The 23860-nt window shown below is 50.0% G+C and overlaps 1 protein-coding gene and 1 long non-coding RNA gene across 3 annotated transcripts in view; one reads left to right on the top strand and one right to left on the bottom strand.

The window, feature by feature from the left end:
* Positions 1-645: 645 nt before the first annotated feature.
* On the bottom strand, positions 646-7539 carry LOC123613916 (uncharacterized). Of its 2 annotated transcripts, none has more exons than XR_012500827.1 (3): positions 6791-7539; positions 5023-5260; positions 646-2009 (listed from the first exon to the last, which is right to left on the bottom strand). It is a non-coding gene; the product is annotated as an uncharacterized LOC123613916 (long non-coding RNA). The 2 variants fall into 2 exon arrangements; XR_012500828.1 differs by lacking the exon at positions 646-2009 and having other exon boundaries at positions 4563-5260; positions 6791-6885; positions 7371-7539.
* Positions 7540-7898: 359 nt separating this feature from the next.
* Positions 7899-23860, top strand: part of TRAM2 (translocation associated membrane protein 2) — a 72656-nt gene continuing 56694 nt past the window's right edge. Inside the window, exon 1 of the mRNA XM_074348910.1 lies at positions 7899-8157. Within this exon, the coding sequence (XP_074205011.1) occupies positions 8038-8157 (120 nt within the window). The 5' untranslated portion in view covers positions 7899-8037. The remainder of the gene's footprint in view (positions 8158-23860) is intronic.

Below are 23860 nucleotides of genomic sequence, written 5' to 3'. Positions count from 1 at the left end.
TCACTCGCTGACCTGACTTATTGTCTGTCTGCCAAAGTAGAGGGAGCATGGGCTGCAGGCAGACAGCACTGGGAGTGCTGGGCCAGGAGGGAGGCCTCATCCTCACCCTGAATCACCAAATTCTTAGGAACTGCCTCCAGTTCACAGTCCTTCCTCTCTGTCTCTGAAAGGAGCAGGGAGGATCTTTGAGCTAGTGTCTAACACCTGGAATCTTAATTCCACTCGCTCTTGTCTGTACTCGGCATGTTTAAATAACTGGAGCCGGTTATTATTTTTAATTTTAATTTTACTTTTTTTGTGGAGGGAGGGCCTTAGGTTTGTTTATTTATTTTTAGAGGAGGCACTGGGGACTGAACCCAGGACCTTGTGCATGCTAAGCATGCACTCTACCACTTGAGCTATACTTTCCCCTCCGGGGCCGGTTATTTTTAACATCCTGCTCTTCTACTTGAAAAAAAAAATCCAGAAATAATCACGACACATGACATGAGACAAATAATAATAATAGCACTTGGTACTTCGTGTCACTGTTTGAAACGCTGAACACAAGTAAGAGCTGCACGTGGTCACACAGAACGACAGAATTAAAGCGACAAGTTCTGTTTCTTCATCTATAAAATCACTGCGTTGTCACTGTTTGTTTCTGATTTGCGGTTTCAAACACCAGCTTCTGTCAAACCAGAGGGCCGGGGACCTGGCTGTCCGGGCTGGAAACAAGCTTGGGTAATTCCAATCGGGTATGAACTTATTCAAAACAAATGTGTGCATCTGAGAACCCATATACGAGGGGTCGACCGTACACATGAGAGTTACGAGGTTAACGTCCACATAGGATGCAATGTTTCTTAAAAGATAAATGATAAAAATGTGCCAAGTTGAAACTTACATATATTATTAAAACTCAACAGCAATGACAACACTTGTTTAGAACTTAAACCAAAAGGTCTGGGGGAGGAGGAGTATTTTTACCTCTAACATCGCTTAGAATTGCCCTGGTGATAATTTAAAAACATACCACTTTTTAATCATGTTTGTCATTAAAATTTTTTTTCAATTTTGAAACAGTTTTAGACTTACAGGAGAGTTGCGAAAGTATTACAGACAGTCCTCACAAACCTTTCACCCAGCTTATATAACCATGGCACATTTTTTTCAAAACACAGATATTAACACTGGTACAGTACTATTAACCAAACTACAGACTTTGTTTGGATTTCAGCGATGTTTTCACTAACGTCCTTTTTCTGTTCCAGGGTTCAACCCAGGACACCACATTGCCTTTAGAGGTTTATCATTGTTTTAAAATTCTTTATAGATCATGCAACCCCTTTGTGCCTGCCCCCAGGGCTGGCTGCTCCCACCGCCCTGACCTTGGTACACCACTGATTCCAGTAAACCGGTAGCGTAGCCAAAGCAAGAAGATGATGGCTCATTCTTGGCAGAAGGTGGTGTGGAGCCTGATATAAGATGCTGGACTGTCAGAGCACAAAATGCTCCACTTTGTCAGGCTGGAGATCCTTCAGTTGGACACCTCAACGGTGACTGGTATGTTTGTGACATTTGCAAAGTTCATGTGTCTACTGTACAGAAACCAGAAAGCAAGATTTGTTTTGGGCAAGACGGCTAGGTGTCCTGTAAGGTAAAGAGGCAAAAATACATAGAATGAGAAGCTCTGACAAAAGTTACGGTGCAGACGCTTCTGGATGCCTGCTCCCCACTGATTCTATTGGTACCAATTGCCATGTGTAGTCAGGATCTTCAAAAGAGGCTGGAAATCTCCTTGCTGGTGATGGTCATCCAGTCATGTCAGTTCCACTCACGTTACTAACGACTGGTTCACGAACGGCCGTGTGATGCAGTTCTGGCCAACGAGGCACAAGGGGGAGGTCTGGGGTTTCTGGGAACATTTTCTTCACTCTTCAAAATGCCCCTTTCTTTCTTGTCTGAATTTTGGGTCTTGTTGAATGCCTGGAGCTGTTGCAGCCACTTTATAATCATGAGGGACAAGTCTGAGACAAAAGCAAACACATAATGGCAAAATGGGAGGACAGTTAGACTCCAGGCTTTAATGACTCACTTACCCCTGGGAAGGAACTAACTCAGGACTTCTTGTTATGTGAGAACAGACATTTTCCATTTGTTGGTGACAGTGGTCACATTTATACCAGCCATGGCAATAACATCTCTCTTTCAATCATTTATTCATTCAACTAACACTTGATGAGAACACACCATGTGGGATTCTTGGTTTTGGTGCTGTTGGAATAGGAGAGCGAATGGCTAGATTCCTGTCCTGAAAGGGGACACCATCCAAAGCAGGTGTAAAACTCATAGGCAAATACACTGGTCACAGGAGGACTCGCTGCTCCCTGAGAGGCGTGTGTGATGCCCCCAGCCTAGTGCCCTGAAGACAGCTTTGTGAAGGGAGAGGATGCTCTTTATCTTGAAGGGTGGCTACCTTTTAGGCAAAGGGACATGGAGCAAGGAAGGGCCTTGTGAGGGGAATAAAGACACAGAGCATGGAAACCAGAGGTTCTGTTCTGGAAGGAGGGGCTACTCCAATTTAGTTAAGAGGTGATGTTGCAGAATTCTCAGCTGCCATAATGGGACTGGTGGAGAGAGACAGATGGTGCTTACCTGATCAGTGTCATGCTCTAGGAAGCCAGGGAGGCTCCAGAGGGGACCCTGTGCTGACCTCTGGTCCGAGTCCTGTTTCAGCTACCTGCTAATTATGTGGCCCTTGGTCACTCACGTGTCTCAGAAGAGCGACAAGAAGGAGCTGGTAATCACTGTCTTGCCTCCCTCACAGGGCAACTGCACAGCACAGTCTAAACGCGAGAGGTTATTATCTCCTCCACCTCCAGACGCAGCTGTGTATTCACCCATCTCAGGTAGTGGCCCCCGCCTCAGAGGAGCTTCCCTTCTTCCTCCTGTTGTCAGAGCAACCCTCACGCCTCCTCCCTGGTTTCATCAGTGGTCTCTTATATTTCTAGTATTTTCAGTATTTCCCTCTCTCCCTCCTGAGTCTGTCTTCTCTGTCTCTAAACATGCTCTGATCTCAAAAAATATGTTAAGATCCTCCCTTAGGTCCTCTCTATCTCCCAAGACATCATCCATTTTCCGTTTTCTCACCAGACTTCGTAAAAAGAATAGATTACGTGGGGAGGGTAGAGCTCAGTGGCAGAGCACGTGCTTAGCATGCCCGAGGTCCTGGGTTCAATCTCCAGTACCTCCATTAAAAATAAATAAACCTAATTACCTCTCCCCGCCCCCCCCCCCCAAATAACAAAACAAAACAAGAATAGATTACTTTCTCACCTCCTTTCCTCAGCTTCTATCCACTGTTAGTTAAGCGCACTCCAATGTCCGATTAAGGTATTGCCTGCGCCCAGGGGCTCCGGGGGCTCCTTCTCATCCTGCCTGGGGCAACCTGCCCTGGTGAGATGCTTGTGTTCTGGCTTCCTCTGCCCACCCTTTCCTCTTCCTCCTCCTGCCTTCTCAGGGCTGGGGAGCCCTAGGATTCTGCTGAACCCACGATTCTTCCCACTCAGCACACTCTCCAGGGAAAACTGAGATAACTTCATGACTTCAACAGTCCCCTTGGAGATGAACCACAGATACTTTTTTTTTTTTGAGGGTTTTTTTTTTTTTTTTTTAATAGAGGTACTGGGAATAGAACCAGGACTCATGCATGCTAAGCATGTGCTCTACCACTGAGCTGTACCCACCATCCCAAATACCTTTAATTCTGGCTTTCATTCCCTAAATCCAATCCAGCTGTTTCTGACCGAGCTGTCAAAGCGCTGGTTTGGACATCCCAAGACTCCTCAGACCACGCTTGTGCAAAGCCGAGGCCAGCTTCTCTCCCACGCCTGCTCTTCCTCTGTTGTTCCATGTACACTTTTTAAAAATTGAAGTATAGCTGACTTACAATATTGTGTTAGTACATATATCTTCTTTTTCATTATAGGTTATTACAAGCTATTGAGTACACCTCCCTGTGCTATACAATAGCACCTTATTGTTTATCTATTTTATATATAGTAGCTAGTATCTGCAAATCCCAAATTCCCAATTTTTCCCTCCACCCCCATTTTCTCTCCAGTAACCATAAGTTTGTTTTCTATATCTGTGAGTCTGTTTCTGTTTTGTAAATAAGTTCATCTGTGTCATTTTTTTAGATTTCACATCTAAGTGATGTCCATACATAGTTTTTAAACAGATCCACCATCATTTATGTCCTTGTTGCTTAAAGTTTTGACTCCTCCAACTCCTATACATTGTATATGAAAGCAGTCACCAAAGCCCATTAATTAACCCTTGAAATATTCCTGAAATAATTCACCTCTCTTTTATTCTTACTATCTCGATGCTTTGAGAAGTGCTTTGCTTTTTTTTAACTGAGCTGTTATAATAGTCTGTCAAATGGTCTTCCTGACACACTTTTTCAATTAAAATGATCTTTCATATTCCTGATGGTTCTCTCTCTAAAGACAGATTTGATCATGCATAAAAACTTCCCATTGTTTGCAGAATAAAGTCACAATTGTTTTTTAGATTTTTTTTCAGCTTTATTGAGGTATAATTGACAAGTAGAATTGTAAGCTACTTATGATGATTTGATACACGTATACATGGAAAGTCACAATTCATTATCATGGCATTTGAAACCCATTACAATCCAGCTCCATCTTAACTCTCCAACATTCATCTGCCTCCGTCTTCTGCATTCTCTGTTAGTAAAATCCTACTAGATAAAGGTCCAGCCCAAATGTCATTTTCCCTTTACCCCTTACCTTTTCTTTGCACTCATAGGATATATATTTCAAGTTGTTCTTAGAGTCACCGTAATCACACTGAATTGTGATGATGCTTCTGTGTCTTCTAACAGAGTGTAAGCTCCAGCTGGGTTATTGTTTATCTCTTGGTGCATAACAAGTAACGACAAGATTCAATGACTCAAAACAGCAGACATTTATTATCTCACACTTGCTGGGTGTCAGGGATTTGAGAATGGCTTACCTGGCTGGCTCTGGTCAGGGGTCTCTCATGAGCTTGCAGTCAAGAGGTCAGCTGGGGCTGTGGTCCTCTGAAGGCTCGACCAGGGCTGGAGGATCTGCTTCCAAGATGGCTCACAGAGAAGCCTGGCAAAGTTGGTGCTGGCAATTGGTAGGAGGTCTTGGCTTGGACCTCTCTGTAAAGCTGCTTGAATATCCTCACAACATGGCAGCCCACTTCCCCCAGAGCAAGAAAGCCAAGACTAGTGAGAAAGGAGAAAAGCAAAATGTCTTTTAGGACCTCTCCTTGGAAGTTACACACCATTCCTTATGCCATATTCTATTTGTTAGAAGTGAGCCACTAAATCCAGCCCACACTCAAGGAGGAGAAGAGGATTAATCACGACCTCTTGAAGGGAGGAATGTCAAAGAGCTTGAGGATTTTTTAAATTTTAATTTTAAAAAATTTTATTTTTTATTGAAATATAGTTGATTTACAATGTTAGTTTCAGGTGTACAACAAAGTGATTCAGTTATACACATAACATATATATATATACACACATATATTTTCAGATTCTTTTCTATTACAGCTTATTATAAGAAATTGAATATAGTTCCCTGAGCTATACAGTAGGTCCTTGTTGTTTATCTATTTTATATATAGTAGTGTGTATCTGTCAATCCCAAACTCCTAATGTATCCCTCCCCGACTTTCCCCTTTGGTAACCATAGTTTGTTTTTTATGTTCAAGAGTCTATTTCTGGTTTGTAAATAAAATTTGTCTTTTTTTTCGATTCCATATATAAGTGATATCATACGATATTTGTCTTTCTCTGTCTGACTTACTTCACTTAATACGATAATCTCTAGGTCCATCCATGTTGCTGCAAATTGCATTATTTCATTCTTTTTTATGGTTGAGTAATGTTCCATTGTGCATATATATGTGTGTGTGTGTGTGTATGTATGTACATATGTATGTGTATGTGTGTGTGTATATGTGTATGTATATATATACACACACATCTTCTTTATCCAGTCATCTGTTGATGGACATTTAGGTTGCTTCCATGTCTTGGCTATTGTAAATATTGCTGCTATGAACATTGGAATGCAGGTTTTTTGACTTACAATTTTCTCAGGTTATTTGCTCAGGAGTGGGATTGCTGGATCATATGGTAGGTCTATTTTTAGTTTTTTAGGGAACCTCCATGCTGACTTGAGGATGTATTTTAAAACCACCGCAGGAAATTGTCCTATGTTTCTCTCTTCGGCAACTAGCATGGTGTCAGGTACTTAGCCCTATTTAATTCATCCTCTTTACTTCAGGTTTCCTATTTACAAATGTGGAGGTTATAATAACTAACGCCCAGGACTTTCCACCTAAACACTTAATGTTAAGAGGTTGGCAACATCCTACCTTTTACAAGAAATTCCCACCAGCACGTGCTCTACAAATTGTCAGGGGGAAACACGAGGTAACTATTAGGTAGAACCAACTGAAATGCTAGTATTCTCATTTTGACCAATAAAAAGATGAATTTCATTGGGTTCAACCTAATCCATGAGGCTGCAGTTTGAAAATTTGAACACCTTTTCAAAGACGGAAAATTGAGATGTTCCAAAGTTCTTGATCTTTAAGGTCCAACTTTAAGAAAGGTCAGTCCTGAAGTCAAATTAGGTTTAGTCCAATATAGGCATTACTTTCTCATTTCTGTAAGTTAGATAAAGGAATTAAAAACCAAAGACTAAATACTGGAGAGTCAAAAAACTTAAGCTGGAAAATTTACCTGGGAACTCCAGTTAAGTCCAGACTCAATCGCATTTCATACGCTGGGCCATTTCTAACAAATCGTATTTACTTAGAAGTGAAATAGCTGTGGACCTAATGAAAAAAAGGGAATAGGAATTAAATAGTTCTTTGCTCATTTTGTATTTTTGTACATCTGGAAAGTGATTAGTTGACTCCGTCATTACTGGTAGGAATAAATCCAATATTTGCCGATATAAATTAATTTATTAAAAATAGCTTTTGTCCTTCCCAGGAGTATTTTTAAAACTTAATATTAAACAGAAACTTTCAACGAGAAAGTTCTTTCCTTCTTCGGTGTTTATTCTTCCTCTTTTTCAGAGCAATTAATACTGAAGGCAGACTTTGGATAAAACGTGTAAAACTGATTTATAGTAGCACAAAGTTCTCAAAAATTAAAAGCTTAAAACTGCACCCATCTTTCCACTCCCCCCATTGGAAAGCAGGCTCCGCAAGGGCAGGATTTTTCTGTTTGTTTGCTGTGTATTCCCAGCAATCTTGAGCCCTACCTATTCCTCTCTAGCTCTCAATGAATACTTGGTTAACTGTCCATTCATTACCATCCGTGCAGGGTGAGGTGGCCAGAGAGGAGGCCGGCCTGCGGCTTCGCTCCCCGCACGGAAACTGCGCGGCTCTCAGCCCCCCAGGGCCACAGCCCGCACTTGCCGGGAGCATCTGGCCGAGCCGCCCGTTCCTCGGCCAGCCCGCGGCCTCCGCGGCCCTGCCCTTCCCGCGGAGGAAGGAGCGGGCGCCGAGGAGTGGGAAACCCGGGCCCACTTCCTGTCCGGGCAGGGCCGGGCGTCCGCACGGCCCACCGCCGGCTCTCCAGGCGCTGGGGGCGGTGGTGCCGCAGCTCCGAGAACGCGGCGGGCTGCGGGCGCGGGGGTAGGGGGACTGGGCCGCGCGCACCGCCCCCGGCCCCGGCCCCGGCCCCCACGCGTCCCTGGCGGCGAGAGGGTTAAGCGCGCGGGGGGCGGGGCCAAAGCGAGCCCTGCGCGCGGAGTGCGGGCCGCGGCCGGCCAGGGGGCTGCGCCGGGGGCGGTTCCGGGCGGCGGGGCGGGGGCGGGCGGAGGAAGGGGGCGGGCCCCAGAAGTTGGGCGCTGGGCCGGCGGCGGGAGGGCGAGCGGGCGGCGGGCCGGCGGGAGGAGCGGGCCGGGGCTGGAGAAGTTTGCGCGGCGGCTCGTGAGCGCCGGGTGCGGGCCCCGCCGGCCGTGCGCGCCCGCTGCCATGGCTTTCCGCCGAAGGACGAAAAGTTACCCGCTCTTCAGCCAGGAGTTTGTCATCCACAACCATGCGGACATCGGCTTCTGCCTGGTGCTCTGCGTCCTCATCGGGCTTATGTTCGAGGTGAGCGACTCGGGCGGGGAGCGACCCTGAGGCGGGGGGAGTGCCCCTCTCGCGCGCCGCCCGGGGGTCCTCTGCGGGTTCCCGGGCCCACGTCTGCGCCGGGGCGCCCGGCCGCCGTGTCGGTCCCCCGCACCCGCGGCTTTGTGCGCTGGGCGCCCCTTGGCCTCCTAGGCAGCCCAGACACCACCGCCAGCTCCGCGACGTGCCCGCCCGCCCTGCTCTGCCGCTCCTTTGGGCACCCACTGTATCCTGCAGCTCTCTCTGCAGCCCCGAATCCCAAGCCTGGTCTGGAACCAACCGCAGCCCTGCCACCCTGGCCCGACCGGCGGGGTTTCCTTTCTGGTGTCCGGGAGCCGAGCCCGGAGACTCCCAGACCCGCAGGCATTGCACAACTCCCCTTCCCAAGCCGTGGTTGCTAGCTCCACTGGGCTTTTCCAGTGGGAGGGACCCTGGCCCTTTCCCACCTCTCATCTGATTTTGGGGGTCTTTTGCATCCTCAACTCTGGACTGTGCTCGGGGTGTTCACGTGTGGCCCTGGCTCCGTCCGGGCAGTGCCCTTCTGTCGTCCTCCTGCCAACCCCCACTTCACCCTTTTTTGCTCTTGCCCCAAAGGCCGGTTTTCGTGTACCCTGCCTTACCCTGTGGACCGTTCCTTTAGATCCATCTGTGGTGGACTCAGAGCTCCTCCTCCGTTCTAGGAGGAAGGCGAGGGCCAGGGATAGCTCTTCTTTTAGGGGAAAGGTGATTTTCTCATAGCTCTGTGGGGGTCGGGAGAGAGGATGGGTTCCTGCTCTGGACAGCTGGGGCAGGCCTCATAGAACAGGAAGTTTTAGGAAGTCCGAATGGGGTCAGAATCCAGGGGGGGCCTGGGAGGAACCCCCTACTCCTCACAGAGAGAGAAAAATCTGATATTCAAAAGTGGGGAGAACTGGCAAAAACTGAGTATAGAGCTTGCCATGTGTCAAGGGTCAGATACGTGAGTGACAGTCCATCACTGTCACTGTGGTCTCCTCCAGTAGTGCCTTGTCCTTAATTCTGGGCTGGGTTACTTATCTGTCTTCTCAGAAATGGGTTAGGAAGCTGTAACCATCTATAAACTGCCTTGGAGATGGAGGATTCCTGGTGTGGCTAATTTCCTCTTCCATGTCCCTCTGTTTCTGAGTTCCCTGTCTCTTTTCTAAGGATGACAAGGGCCCTGCTTGGCCGGTGAAGCTGCCTTCAAGCTGGGGACATTCTTGCGGTGGTCGATTCAGACTTGGAGTGGTGCACGTGCCCTTGGCTGGGCTTTGGGGGTCTGTGGGAAGTAACCCAGAGACGAGGACTGGGGTCTGCAGACTTGCTTTTAGTAGCACTGCTTGACTCCTTCCTCCCACCCCCATGGCTCTTGTGGGTGTATTGGTCAGGGTTTTGGTAAGCCAGGGTCACCCCTGTGTGGCAGTCCCTGCTCTGTCACTAGTCTGACGAAATAAGAAACTGACTGCAGCCTCTGTTTCCCCATCATTAAAGAGGATTCGTAAAACCTGTCTTCCTCACCGGGTTACTATAAGGTTTCACTGAGATCACATAAGCAGCAAAAGCCAGGTGGATTTTACCCACGTGAAAGCAAGTGGCTTGCCTCGAAGCTCTGTTACTGTTTATTGGAGTAATAGTTTAGCAGAATAGGAGATAATTTGGTCCAGCCAATACCCTCAGTATCTCCTTGCTGTTCTCCCTTCTGAAAGGCCTCCCAGTGTCTTGTCACCAGTCTTGGATGGTGCAGTTGGAAAGACACCTGTGACAGCTGTAGACCTCTTAACCACATGCTCCGCAGCCAGCGAAGTCTCTCAGTAGCCTGGTGGGTCTCTCTGCAGCATTTCTGTCGCTCGTTAAGGACAGTGGCTCTCCAAAAGAGCTGCCTTGTATTGGAGCACGGTACCTCCTTCCCTTGCCACCTCTGGTCTGGTGGAAAGTCCTATGCGTTAATCCCGGCCGTCTTTGGGAGGTGAGAAGTACTAGGAGCCCTCACGCCCAGTCCAAGACAGAAGAGGAAGGCCTAGGGTGAGAAAAAAAACAGCGAAATAAACTGCCCTGCCCTCCTCCCCCTCTTGAGGTTGGACTGGGGAGTGTGGGCAGGGCTGTGGCTGAAATGCCTGTCGGGCCCCCGTTCCCACCACCCCTTCCCGCAGAACCTTAGCTGTGGGGGTGTCTGGGCATTCAGGACAGGTTGTCTCCTCTTAAAGGTGCACTGGAGGTGCATTGTGCATCGGTGTGAGCTGCTCTAGGAGCAGGAGGGCTGGCCCCAAGCCCCGCTTATGAAGCACGTGTGTTCTGCGGTGGTAGGCACATAGTAGGTTCTCATGGTCTACCTGTCAACTGAGATAGGTATCCGGAAGAGGGAGACTCAGATTTCTGGAACTCTGCTCTCCCTCCCAGGTGAGAGTGGAAACAGCTCCGTTACTTTTAGGGAAACATGTGTGGGCATCCTTACCGTTGGGATAAACCAGCAAGGAACTCACTAGCTGTTTCTCGGGGTCATCTGGGTTCTCCCCTGGGGTGTGGTGTGTATGTGTGTGTAGGTAGGGATACGTCTGGCATGGTGGGTGGGGGGCAGCTTAACACAACAGGCCTTTTCATAGAAGCAAGGACGGAGGAGGTGGGAAGCGGAGGGGGAGACAGAGAGAGGGGACCGCAGGCTCCCGGGTTTGTAATTTGGGCCAGGCTAGGATGCATTCATTCAGAAGCTGGATCAGGAAAACTCAATTATGATTCTTCCCACAGAGCGACTCCCTGGCCACTCCTCCTTCTGGGGTCCCCTGCCCAGCCTCTGCCAGTGAGCTGGGGCCCTCTCCCCTGACCCCAGACAGCCCCGGCCCTGGCATCCTCACAGGCCTCCATCTCCCCCTGCCTTGCCCCTTCCCCAGCTCACTAGTCAGCTCGCCAGCATTCAGAAGGGCTTTTGTTCCCCGGCAAGGGAGCCCAGGACGTCAGTTCTGTCCCCCGGGGAGAGGGGTGATGAGTTCCTTCCCTGGGGATCACTTCCTTTGGGGAACACGTATGCAAGGGTTCCCCTCCTGCCTCCTTTTGGTTCAGTTTTGAACTAGCCTGAGATTCCTGTGCCTGTTTCAGTGCCCCGGGGGCAGGTTCTCCCTGTGTCCAGGTTTTCTTTCCGTCTGTCCTGCAGGCTATTTGGAATAGAGATGTTCTGTGCTGCCGGCCACAGCACTTGGCTGAAAAATGTCAGGAATGTGGAGCTTTATTCCCCCCCTCTCCTTTGCTTCCAGCTTTCTCTTTGTTGACTCCGCTGGTGAGAGGTGGAACGAGGAGGGGTTTCTCCTCCACACTTGGGTCCTTCGGTCCTATCTTAGGGGGAGCCTAGCCAGAGTGGCCTTCAGGGTGTGGGCAGCCATGGGGCGTGTGTCAGATTGGAAAGGCGCCTCCCCTCCCCTCTCCCTTCCCTTTCCAGTGTCCTGTTCATTTGGTGCCACGTTTCAAACCGAAACAGGCAGGGGAAGAGAGAGGAAAAGGCTCTCATTAGTGAACGGAGAATGAGAACAAGGCGGGGGGAGCACATCCAGCGAAGAGGAAGCCGCTTGTCCGTCCCCTCCAAAATGTCATTTCGGGACAGAAACTTTTTTTGTTCATGGCAAAAGCTCATTTGCAGACGCGGCTGGCTCTGCAGCACGGAAATGGCTCAAAAATTCTGGGCCCCGTCATTTGGAGGTTGGGTTTCTTGTTTGGTACATGACTTTTTAAGAATTTAGGACCCAGAGAATTTAGGGGGGCAGTGGCTGAGTTTTGCTTTTTAATCAGCTGTTTTGGAGGCAGATGTGGTCGAGTTACCTTTCCTCCAGGAACTTCCTTCCTCCCCGTCGCTGACACCACAGTCGACTTGTCAGGGTGATGTTTGTGCAGCGTATACAGTGGGAGCCCGATGTGTCACAGCCTGGGAGAACGTAGGTTGCGTCCATGGCACCAGCCCACGTCCTCCCAGATGTACCTGTGGGCATCACACCCTGCGGTGAGGCTGCTGGTCCTGCCCCGTAGGTCCTGCTCCAGGGTTACATTGTGTGTACGTTGGGTTACACTCCAGAGAGCCGTGTAAGTGGCGTGGACGTACGTCCGTGGACATATGTCATCTTTCTTTGACTGACTCCTAACGCTTCTGGAGACGTTCCTCCGCCAGCTTTTAGAGTTCCTGGCTTGCGTCTTCCTATCCAGCCTCTGACATGGCCCATCCACTGCGTTCTAGAGCCATGAGTCAGGGGAAGCTGAGAAGGGCCACATGCTCGCGTGGGTGCCCTTGTTCTGTGGTTGGATTTCTACCCTCTTTTCAGTGACCTGAGCAACAGAGCAGAGATCGGGAGCTGGTGTTCCTCCTGGTCCAGCCTCAAGAGCACCCCTGTCCTGTGGGATGCAGGGGCACCTCGTTGACCCCTGTTTCTTCCCTTGGCAAAAATGTGATATCCAGAAAGGTGACGCTGATCAGTGAGTGAGTTTTAACGCTCACTGCAGGGTGAATGTACAAATACCCCGTGCTGGGCCTGGTACGGAATGGATGGTCCCGGCACCCACACTGGGGGCCACTGTTATTGGCGTCATTGTTGGGTGTGTGAGCACACCTTCCACCATCAGACTGGCTCGAATTTCGTTTTAGATATGACCTGTTTTTCCGTGAGACTGGCCCCCACATTCTCCAGTGCCAGCTGTCTGCTCCAAAGTGGGCAATCGCTCGACACCGGGTGCCTCTTCCCCCTGCCCATCTTATTAGAACTCGGGCCGGGGTGCTGGGGGGAGGGTCTCAGAGCTGTCAGCTGTGTGGAGGGCCCTGCCCTGCCAGCTACATCGGTGCCACTTTTCTCTCTCTCCCTCTGTTGTTATGAACCCTCGGTCACTGTTTCTCAGGGGCACTTCCCTACCCGGGCACAACAGAGCGCTGTCGCCCCGCCTGTTTGCAGAATAACGTGTGTTGCTATGGAGAAAACCTCACTCCGGCAGGCATGGGCTCCTTTTTGATAGGTTTCATCGCGGGCAGGGGCCCCAGAAATCACTCTGTGGCGTGGCTGCTGTAGCTCCCATTCCCACCCTGATAAATGCCTAAGCCAGAGAGTTGATAAGAGCGGATTAGAGTTCCCAAACTACAGAAGTGCTTTCTAATCAGCCAGAGTGCTATTAGCAGGCTTTGGTGGGAAACTTCCATGGTACTATAGTAACCTTTTCATCCAGTGCTGGGTATCTGGTGTCCGTCGGTACCTAATGGTTAAAGAAAAGGGTGCGGAAAAAAAAAAAAAAAAAAAGGAAAACAGTAACACTGCTACCGTCGCTCCCGACACAGCCAGACCTCTATCTCATCCACAGTCTGTGGCTTTGCCTTACCTCCAGCCTCAAGGGCCCGGAGTAGAAGGAAACGCAGCCCAGCTTGGTCACGGCTGGTTAATGTTGCTCGTCGACTGTGTGGTTTAAAAAGCTTTGCAAGTGGGTCTGCTGAACATTGTAGGTGCACACAGCTTTCCCCGGTGAGCCCGATCTCGAGCCGGGTTCAGAGGCCCATAGAGGGAATTTGGGGGTGCGTGGGGCTGGCGAGGCACTGCTCTGAGGCTCTCTGCCTGAGCCACGTTGCCTCTCGACGGCTCCCCCCCCGATCTGTCTCGAGGGGTTGGCAGCACTCTCCATCTGCAAAACGATTTACTAGCCTCACCCTGTAATCTGGATGGTTTATGGGGGTTGTCACACCCCTCCAGAGTCTGGCTTCCAGAGGAGAGGCTTGGCCAAGGACCATCCGTTCCACGCTAGAGTCGGAGCCAGAAGGAGAAGTCAGCAACGCCTGGTTCACATTTAGAGCTCAGCCGCGATGCTTCCACCAGTGGGGCAGCTACGGAATGTAGCCACAGGCCGCTTTGTTTTTCTTTGTCTAAGTGGAATCTGTTTATTACCTGGGAGTAACGTCTGCAGGGTCCTTGTTCCACTTGGAGGCTTTTCTGCCTGGAACAGTCGTTGAAATCTGCATCCCCCAAAAGAGGCTCCGGAGATGACCCAGATGTGTGTGCATCACACATGACCGTGGGCGGGCAGGCAGAGGCTCTACCTCCTATTACAGCTCCTGCCTGCTCTTAGCCCCCATCTGTGTGAGAACAGCTGCCTCTGGCCATTATGTTTTCATTGGCCTTATCATCAAGTTAAAACTGTGGCCAGAACTCAAGGGTGCATCTTTTCTTCACATTTGACAAGTTTAAGGGCTAACGGGAAACCTAGACGTCATCTACTCTTGATAGAAGAGGAAAATAAGACCCCAGAGGCTGGTGGTGGGGGTTCACCCAGGACAGTAGAGTGAATTTCTGACGCCCTTGGGGCTTGAACCCACATCTTCTGACTCAAGTCCAGTGCATTTTCTACACATCTGCCCATGGGCGCATCTGGTGCTCCCTTTGAATCCCACCGTGCATGCAGAAGCCTTGAAACGGATACATCCTTCCGAAGTGTGCTGCCTTCATGTATTGGGCAGCTGTTTATTGACTGAGTGCCTGCCGTGTACCTGCGTTGAGTTCTGGGAATGCAGCTGACTAAGGTGGGGGTCCCTGTCTTTCAAGGAGGTCACAGTATGGTAGCTTAAAGCTGATAAACTCTTTATGGATAGAAGTAAGAACTTGTGCAAGTGGCAGGTGCAGCTTACAGACTCACAGACGATTGGGCCTCCCCCTCAGGCCATTGCCTTGGCGGAGGGGAGGGTTGTTTACTGAACAGAGACCTAACACCCCAGGCATGGTGGTCAGCAGAGGACAGGTGTGGCGATCACTCCTGGACGTCTTGTATGTCACAGCTTTGCAGATGAGTGAAGTGACCAAAGGCAGAAAGGCTGTGTGTGTGCATACAACTGTGATTTCTGGGACTTGCAGGCCTTCATTGATTGGAACCTTGACTGAGGCTCAGAGAACTCTTCCGAATGGTTTCTTAAGATTTTTAACATCAAACCCCAACATGACCTGTGATGTGCCTTTTCGGTTGGGGGAGGGGTGTGAGAGTCACACCGGAGGACATCTGAGCCTCAGTTGTCCTGCCTTTGGGGAGGGTTTCTTAACAAAGCATCTGAATTCTGCAAGAGCAGAGTAGTATCAACCAATTTGTTCCTTTATCCTTATTGTAAAGGTGTAGCTACTTTCTGTTTTCACAGAGAATTTTAAAAAGAAAGAGTTTCTAGTGACTCACCACCATTATGGAGACTTGGGTGGCTTTGGGAGGGAGAAGACATGCCTACTCAGCCTGCTGGCTTTGAGGAAAGCCCAGAATCTTGCTGGTTAGTTAGCAAGTGTTTCTGGTCTGGTCTGTGTGTGGACCAGTGCAGTCAGTGCTGGCATCTGGGAAAAGAGAGCATTGAGAGTCAGCTGGAATGTGGCTTTGGGGTGGGAGGGGCCAGGGATGTGTTCTCAGCTCCTTTCCCAAAGGTTAAGAGCAGTCTGGGGGCTCCTGACTAGGGGAGCCATCCCAGGAGAAGCAGGCCTCCCCTTCAGAAGTGCCTGGAGTCCCGCACGGAGTCATGGGGCCCGCACCCCAGTGTCCGGTTTCCTGGAGAGAAGGGCTCCTCGGGATGTGGGGCAGGATTGGATTTTCCAGACCCAGCACTTCTGGAGGTGAGCATGTCTAGTTTGACATCTAACTTGGTACTGGATCAACTTTTGACCCCTATGGTCCAGGAGTGACTTGTCTGTAGAGATTTTGTGGCTGCTGTTTGGAAGAGGGAGGTGGAGGTGGGAAGGGATGGGTGAACGCTGATTTTTAAAATTTGTTTAATTGCAGTTTGGTGTCTGGTTTGGCATGACATGTGGACACGTGCTCTTCTTCCAGAGTCCCGGAGGCATGGCCTGGGTTAGGTGTAGGGTGGCGGGGCAGGGACCGGGCCCCAGGGCTCTGCCTCTAAGTATCTGAGTGGCCCATGAAGCCCCCTCTCCAGCTTGGGGCCGTGGCTTCTTGGGGGTGTCAGCTGTCATGCCTTCCTGACGCATGTTTGCAGACAGGGCCAGGACATGCGTGTAACCCTTCAGTGGCCAGCCAGAAAGGAGGCACCTTCCTCCCAGCCACACAGATTGAGGGTTAATTTGAATAAAGTTGCCCTCCCTGGGGTAGTGGTCTCAGCTTCTTATCTCGGTTTCATTTCTTATTTGAGTTGAAATCAGGTTCTAGCCTAAATTTGGGGTTGACGTTTAACACTACTTAGGGGAACTGGTGGTGGGAAAAGAGGAAACCCAGATGTTCGAAAGGGACGGCCTGGGATGGGAGAGGCGTGGCCTTGCTTTGTGACTTTAAGTCAGATGCTGCGTGTCCCCTCCAAGGCTGACGGGGGACCCAGGAAGAACACAAAGAGGTCATGGTCCTGGGCAGAATGGCCAGCGTCTCCTCCTCCAGGTCAGCTTTTATCCCATCAGCGCCCAGGGTGGTCCAGGGCCCCGGGCTTGAGCTTATTTTCACATTCAATGATTAACTCATCACGTATACACACCCACTCATCTGTGGCCAGTTTTTTTCAGATCAGTAGGGTGAACCTAGAGCCCGAAACCACCCCGACCCACACCCACACACACCGCAGCGTTCTTAAGGCGTTGCCAGGCCGCCTCATTCTGTTAGTCCCACTTCATCTGGACCTCTGACCACAGGGCAGGCCTTCTGTCTCGAGAGGATGAGGGTGGATGAAAACCAATGCAGGGTGAGAAGACGTGAGGAGATGCATCTGCCCTTAGCTGCAGCCTTCTGAGCCTGGTTCCAAGTGGGAATTACCTGCTGTGCTCCATGCTTGAAATATCCCAGTTTCTGACTCCCCAGACGTAGTCCTCACCTGTGCCATCCAGCACGTAGCCATGAGCCACCTCTGCCTGTTTACATGTAAGTTCATTAAGAGGAAATGAAACGAAAAGGTTCACTGGCTTCATGTCAAGTCCTCAGTAGACAGAGATGGAACATTTTGATCATCGCAGAAAGTCCTGTTGGACAGAGCTGGTCTGTGCATTGCTTTCTGTGGTTTTGTGTTTTGTGGTTTTTGTCTGTGTCTTCATAAGCAGTAAGGGGTCCATGTGGTGTGGTTCTGTTAGGGACCATTAGAGGCAGGGGTTGTAGGGCAGAGGTCGTGGGCCTGGAGCCACATGGCCTGGCTCTGAGTTCTGGTTTTCCGTGTCCTTGCAGTGTCGTCTTGGGGCATTGTTTAATCTCTCCATGCCTCAGTCTCCTCATCAGTAAAATGGGGATGATGGCATGTCCTAGAGTTGTTGGGAGGCTTAAAAACATTAATACGAAATACGTCAGGGGGGCGGGGGAGGGATAAATTAGGAGTTCCAGATTTGCAGATATAAACTACTATGTATAAAATAGATGAACACCAAGGTCCTACCATATAGCACAGGGAACTATATTCAATAGCTTATAGTAACCTGTAATGAAAAAGAATATGAAAAGGAATATATATATATATATATATATACACACACACACACACACTTCAATATCCTGTAATAAACTATAATGGAAAATAATATGAAAAAGAGTGTGTGTGTATATGTGTGTGTGTGTGTGTATATACACACACACACACACATATATATAAAACTGAATCACTTTGTTGTTCATCAGAAACTAACATAACATTGGCAATCGGCTATACGTCAATAAAAAAATAAAATAAGATAAAAAACCCACAAAATGTCTCAGAAATGTTAATGTAAATACAGTACTTAGAGGACGGCCTGGTGCAGGGAAGAGCCCAGTACACATTCCCTGTTGCTGGCGTAACACCTGAGGGGTGTTGGAGCAATGTCCTGACTGTGTGACACAGCTGGGGACAGGATGCACAGGGAGGTCCCCGAGCCTGGTCCTGTGACCTCCACACTGGGCTAGTCTCCCAGGCCCTGAATCACAGCCACCCACACTCACTTTGCCTACAGTTAAAGGAAGCTTGGTTATCTGGTGCAAGATGACAGAAGAATCAGTTAAGTTGGGAGCAGGAGCTGGGTAGGTAGACAGGAGGGCTGTCCATTATTAAATACTTAAAAGCCATAAGAAATGAAAAAAAAAAAAAGGAAACCCATGAATACCTGGTGTTGTTCAGCATGTGACCAGCGTCACTGGACTTTGAGGTTACGGGGACAGACTAGTGCATTACAGTGCTGGATCATGTGATGACCTGGAGTTTCATGAAAAAGGGTGTCCAGTTTCCTCAGAGATCTTCAGAATGATTTCCATCCATAATGATTAATGTTGAAGTTTCAATACCTCCGTCTTTAGCAAGATGGAAAATCTGACTCTCCAGAATGATTCCGCCCCCAAGATTTCTGACAAGACAGTTTTGTAGCCTTGAGGTACAAAGCAAAGTTGGTGTGCGATTCGGGGCACCTCATCACCGAAGAAATGTGAGAGAAACATTTCTGACGTTGTCATCATCCAGTCTGGGAAATGTCTTCATTCAACACTTATTCAACCACCTGGCCGTTTCACTTTCCTTTTTTTTTTCTTTTTCTTTTAAATCACAAAATACACCTACTCTGTGCAGACACTGGAGTCTGAAATGGGAAGTCGGCCAACATGTTTGTTCACACGACTTGCTCTGCTCTGGTCCTTCTGGAGCCTCAGAGTGAAGAGAATGAGTTACTTCTCAGCTGCTGTTCCTTGAGTTTCTTGGGTCCCAAGACTCTGGCCTCGATAACTGTGGCCTCATCAGATTGTCACTGACCACTGACGCACCTTGGCTTGCAGACGTAGCCGAGGGTAACTTGACCGATGTTCTGGGCTCTCTTGTGGCCCAAGGGATGTGAGTCTGGTCGAAGCTGGTTCTGATCTCTTGTCCCCCGCCACGTTCTGCAAACACTGATGAAACAGTGCTTTTGTGCAAGGCGTTGTTCTAGATGTGAGGAACACAGGAGAAGGACACCTTCTCCAGTGGCAGGGAGTGGCCCTGCCATCTAGTGAGGGAGACAGAGCGGGGTGGTGGGGGGTCGGACGACCACGTGATGACGAGTGCATCAGCTGAGCTGCCGTGTTGGCCTCGTGTGCCTGGTGCCCAGCAGTGCTCACTCGGTGGTGGTCTGCTGGGGGATGCTTCAGGAACACAGAGGGGGGGCTCCTAGTCTGGAGTCGGGGTGAATGGATGCTGGGTAAGACCGGGAAGGGGATGTGGGAGGGCACTGGACAGGGGTCGCAAGGGTGCAGGGGGCCTGAGGCTGGAGTGGAGCAGTGGGGGACTCAGCTCTGGGAGTTCTGGAGGTGGGGAGAAGGGGGGAAGGGAAGGTAACGGGGAGAGGGGGTGGTCAGGGCACAGAGGGCCTTGGAGTTCGTGCCAAGGAGTTGAGACTCTATCTTAGAGGTGGTGGGGAGCCTTTGAAGAGCTTTGGGCAGGACAGTGCGTGAAGTTGTGTCCTCTGTAATTAGCTCTGGAGACTACATAGAGGCCGAGGTTGGAGGTGAGGAGTCTGGTGGGAGGCTGTGGCACTGACCCCCATGAGAATTTCCCCTCCAACATAGTTTTAGTCTCCACCCCTAACTGGGAAGTGTGTCCCAGGATTCCCACACCTGAATTCCTGGGGTCCATTCATAGACTCCCGAGAGCCCAGTGTCCCTGTCCCCTCAGTGTGACCAGGAATGCCCAGACAGGGCGGTGGGGCTGGGAGGAGGCTTCTGCCTCGGCTGGGCTGAAACCCGAGGTCGCCTCGGCGCGGCGTTGCCCTTGAACATGAACGTCGCCCTATGCCACTGTCTGCTGCCCTCTGCCACTGTCTGCTGCCCTCTGCATGGCTTTATCACCCAAGTGTCCTTCAGACTTGCTAAAACGGTGTGTGTTGCATCTAACGGGATTTCTGATTTTTTAAAAAGCAGGGCCTCAGCCAGATGGAACATCTTTTTCCTCTGCCTTTTTTTTTTTTTCTCCTTTTATTTTTGGCTGCATAAGCCACAATGAGGCTTGCATCCAAGTACAGTGGTCTGACCCAAGGAAGCTGGGTCGGTTCCGGTGTCAGGGGGAGGCCGGGGGGGAGGTCCTTTGTGGGGTTTTCGGGGGGGCGGGGGTGCTGGTGGGTTGACTGGGCACAGAGGAGTGAGGTGTGGCCCGGGGGCAGCTTGGTGCACAAAGTTGCTTGCACTCCCTGTACACAAGCGGCTGCCCGTGGGACCCTGGGGTGGGGGGATCTTCTTACTGAGGCCTGTTGGTGATCACCCATGATTTTATTAGAACCCCCAAGTCCCAGTGTCTGTGGCTTACCTGGTCTCCAGGGGAGGAAAAGTGGATCATACGTTGGAACGGAAACCCCTGTGGTCGCTTCTCCCCTGCCCCCCAACACCTGGGCGTGAGTCCCAGGGGCTTGACCTGAGTTGCTCCACATCCCCTCCCGCCCTTCTGCTCTTTGGCCTCAGCTCAGACCCTGGGCATCTCTCACCTGTGCAGTGACACTGGGTCCTCCCTTGGTCCCCTGCCTCTTGTCTTGCCTCCTCTCTGGTCCCGTTTCCCCGGAGCTACCACTGATGTTCTCAGACTCAGAGCTGAGCCTGGGACTCCCTTACTTACTTCCATGGTGCCCACCTGATGTCCAGGCCTCTCAGCATGGCATTCAAGGCCCCCCCCAGAGTCTGCACCTCGCTTGGCCTGCCCCTGCCCTGACGCCTCATCGCAAACCACCTAGTGGTTCCTGAACATGCCCCTCTCATGCCTCCTGCTTTGTGCACCCCTCATCTTCTCTTCCCCCTCTTTGCTTCTCCCCTGATGCCCCCCTCCGAGATCACACTGGCACTACCTGCTGAGAACACTCTCCCTGGCGTCCCTCACGGAGTTCATGCCTCTTTTCCGCCCGCCTCTGTGTCTCTCTCGTCTGTTCGCTCAGCCGGACTCAGACCCAGGATCTGCTCTCTGCCGAGCCCTGTTCTTGGGGCCAGGACAACAGATGAAAAGGCGAAGACTCTGCCGTCACGGAGCCAGGAGTCCTCTGGGAGGTGACAGTGTCGTTGGTGCTCTTGTGTGCACAGGGACAACCTGAGAATCAGGGAGGGAGTGTCACCCCTCCTCCCCGAGGTAGGGGCAGTTAGTTCACCATAAACGGGAGAAGTTTTGCTGCGCCTTGAGGCCTGAGGGGCGCTGGCCAGGCCCGTGTGCCGGGGGGTGGGGGGCAGAGAGAGGACATGTGTAAAGGACAGAGGTCTTGGGGGGCATGGCAAGTGGCTCCGTGTTGCCAAAGTCAGGGAGGTGGTTCAGGAAGGAACTTATGGAAGATGAGTCTGGGCTGGCGGGCAGGACCACGTAGGCCCTTGCTGGAAAGTTTGGGTATGCTCCTCAGCGTAGGTCACAGGGAGCCACTGAAGACTCCTGAGCACAAGGAATCCATCAGATTTGTACTAGGAAGGTCACAGGCAGTAGGGCTGAGGCTGGCTCCTTGCACTTACTGTGAGCCCCCAGAGGAAGGGGCGGCTTCACATTTTCTGAGTATCCCCTGCACCTCCGTGCCTAAGACACATCTGGTGTGTAGTCGGCCTCCTTTCTTACACACCTTGCCTTTTTTCACACAACTGCCTGGAGATCTTTCCATGTCAGTAAACAGAGAATTTCCTCATTCGTGTCCAAGGTGGCATAATTTTCCATTGTGTGGGTTCTCTCTGCTTCACCTAATCAGCCCTCTTTTGATGGACACTTGGGTGGTTTCCAGTCTTGCTCTTACGAACAACGCTGCAATGAATATCTCACTACATACGTCATCTTGTACCGATATAGGCATATCTTGTAGCATATTTTCCCTGGAGTGGGATGACTGGGTCCAAGCATCAGCGCCTTTGCATTTTTGATAGATATTGACAAATTGTCCTTGTCCTTTTAAAATACCACATGCAAACCAAGGAGTCAAGTTAGCCGTGGCCTATTTACCACGTATCCACGAGAGTAGACGTTCTGTCCTAACAGCTGTGCCAGTGTCTGCGTGGATCCGGTCCCCTGTTGTATTCTCGGCATCCAGCACGGTGCCCAGAGTGTGAAAGGAGCCAAATACCCGTGGGGCTTTTTAATTACCTGGATTGGCCCGTTTGGATAATGGGCCCCTTCCCTGTTGATTATCTTTCAGCCCCTCCATGATGTTTCTCTCGCCTCTGGAGCTTCATACAAACGCTTCCCCTAGGACTCTAGATTTTTACTTGGTCAGATCTTCAGGCTGTGACCCACTTCTTGTGGAAAGCTGTCCTTTGCCCAGACAGGGTAGTTGGTCCGCATCCCAGCCCTCCCTGCCCTGCCTCCGAGATCTGTGATCTCGTCCCTCCCCACACCCGGACGCTGGGCTGGAGAAGGGCTTGCTCGCTGCGTGTCTCCAGTGCCTGGCCCAGCGCTTGGCGTTCTGGTGGTTTTCATGTCGTGTTCTTCCAGTAAAGAAGTGGTAAAGTGGAATAACCTATGGATAACCAGTTTTCGAAGAATCTGTTTTTGCACATTGAATGGGGATGTAATTCATATGTTATAAAATGCACCATTTTAAAGTGTACAGTTCAGTGGGGTTTTTAGTACATTCACCAGGTTTGGAACTACCACCATTATCTAATTCCACAGCATTTCCATCATCCTCATGAACAAAGCAGTCACGTCCCATCGGCCCCACCTCCACCCCCAGCAGCTAATCTGCTTTCTGTCTCCGGATTTTCCTGTCCAGGATGTTTCATGTAACTGGAATCATAATGTGTGAGACGCCTTCTTTCACTCTAGCCTAATGTATTTAAGGTTCATCCACGTAGCAGCATGCATCAGGGCTCGTTCGTTTTTACCACCGAGTCACAATCCACTGCCTGCAAACGCCCACATCTCCTCTGTCCATCCTTCAGCTGGCAGACATCTGGGCTGTTTGCATCTCACTACATGAGTAGCCCTGCTGTGAACATGCGTGTACGAGTGTTTGTGTGGACGTCATATTTCCAGCCCTCTTGGGTATACATACCCTAGGCATGGGATTGCTGGGTCATCATAATTTTAATACAAGAAAGCAGCCAGCAAGGAGACTGTATGGAACAGTTTGTCTTTTTGATCTGAGAGTTGTATCTCGGGCCCCGCGCTGCAAATACTGCCCACTACTCCCTGCTTCACACAGCAGCGCTGGCTTTTGAAAGTTGTATTAGGTGGACTGCAGTCCAGTGGCCATCTGCGTCTCAGAGGCAAATACTGTCTGAATTTACACGATAGAATTTACTGAACTCTTACCATGTGCACTGTGCCCCGTCTGTGGAGATGTCAAAATAGAGGACACAGTTCTTGCCCTAAAGTCATCATTCACTGGAAACATATCCCTTTATATTGAACCCATTAAATAGAGTCTAGCCATACAATGGACTACTCCATAGCTGTTTAAGAGAGGATGAGGTCAGTCTTTATGTATTGACACGGACTGACATCTGAGGGAAAAACACAGGTTATAGGTTAGTACATACGGGGTAAGTCCATTTTAATAAAAAACATATGTTTATATGTGCGCAGGCAAAATCTGGAATGATCACAGCCAGCTGTCAACGTTGATTATGTCTCTAGGAAGTAGTTTATGGAAGACTTTAGTTTTCATTGTTATATCTGTTCCTTTGAAATGTTTTTGCAGTAGGTAGGCATTGCTTTTAAATTCATTTAACTCCCCTCCAGTTATATTTTGAGAAAAGGGGGAGCTTGAGATTAGAATTCTTTCTCAATTACTTGATGTCAGCGTAGTTATAACGCTGCATATCAGCGTACGACTAAAGGCCAAATCCATCT

This window comes from Camelus bactrianus, chromosome 20, assembly GCF_048773025.1.
Source record: "Camelus bactrianus isolate YW-2024 breed Bactrian camel chromosome 20, ASM4877302v1, whole genome shotgun sequence".
NCBI lineage: Eukaryota > Metazoa > Chordata > Mammalia > Artiodactyla > Camelidae > Camelus > Camelus bactrianus.
The sequence above is the reverse complement of the archived record's forward strand: the minus strand, read 5'-3'. Positions and strand labels throughout refer to the sequence as shown.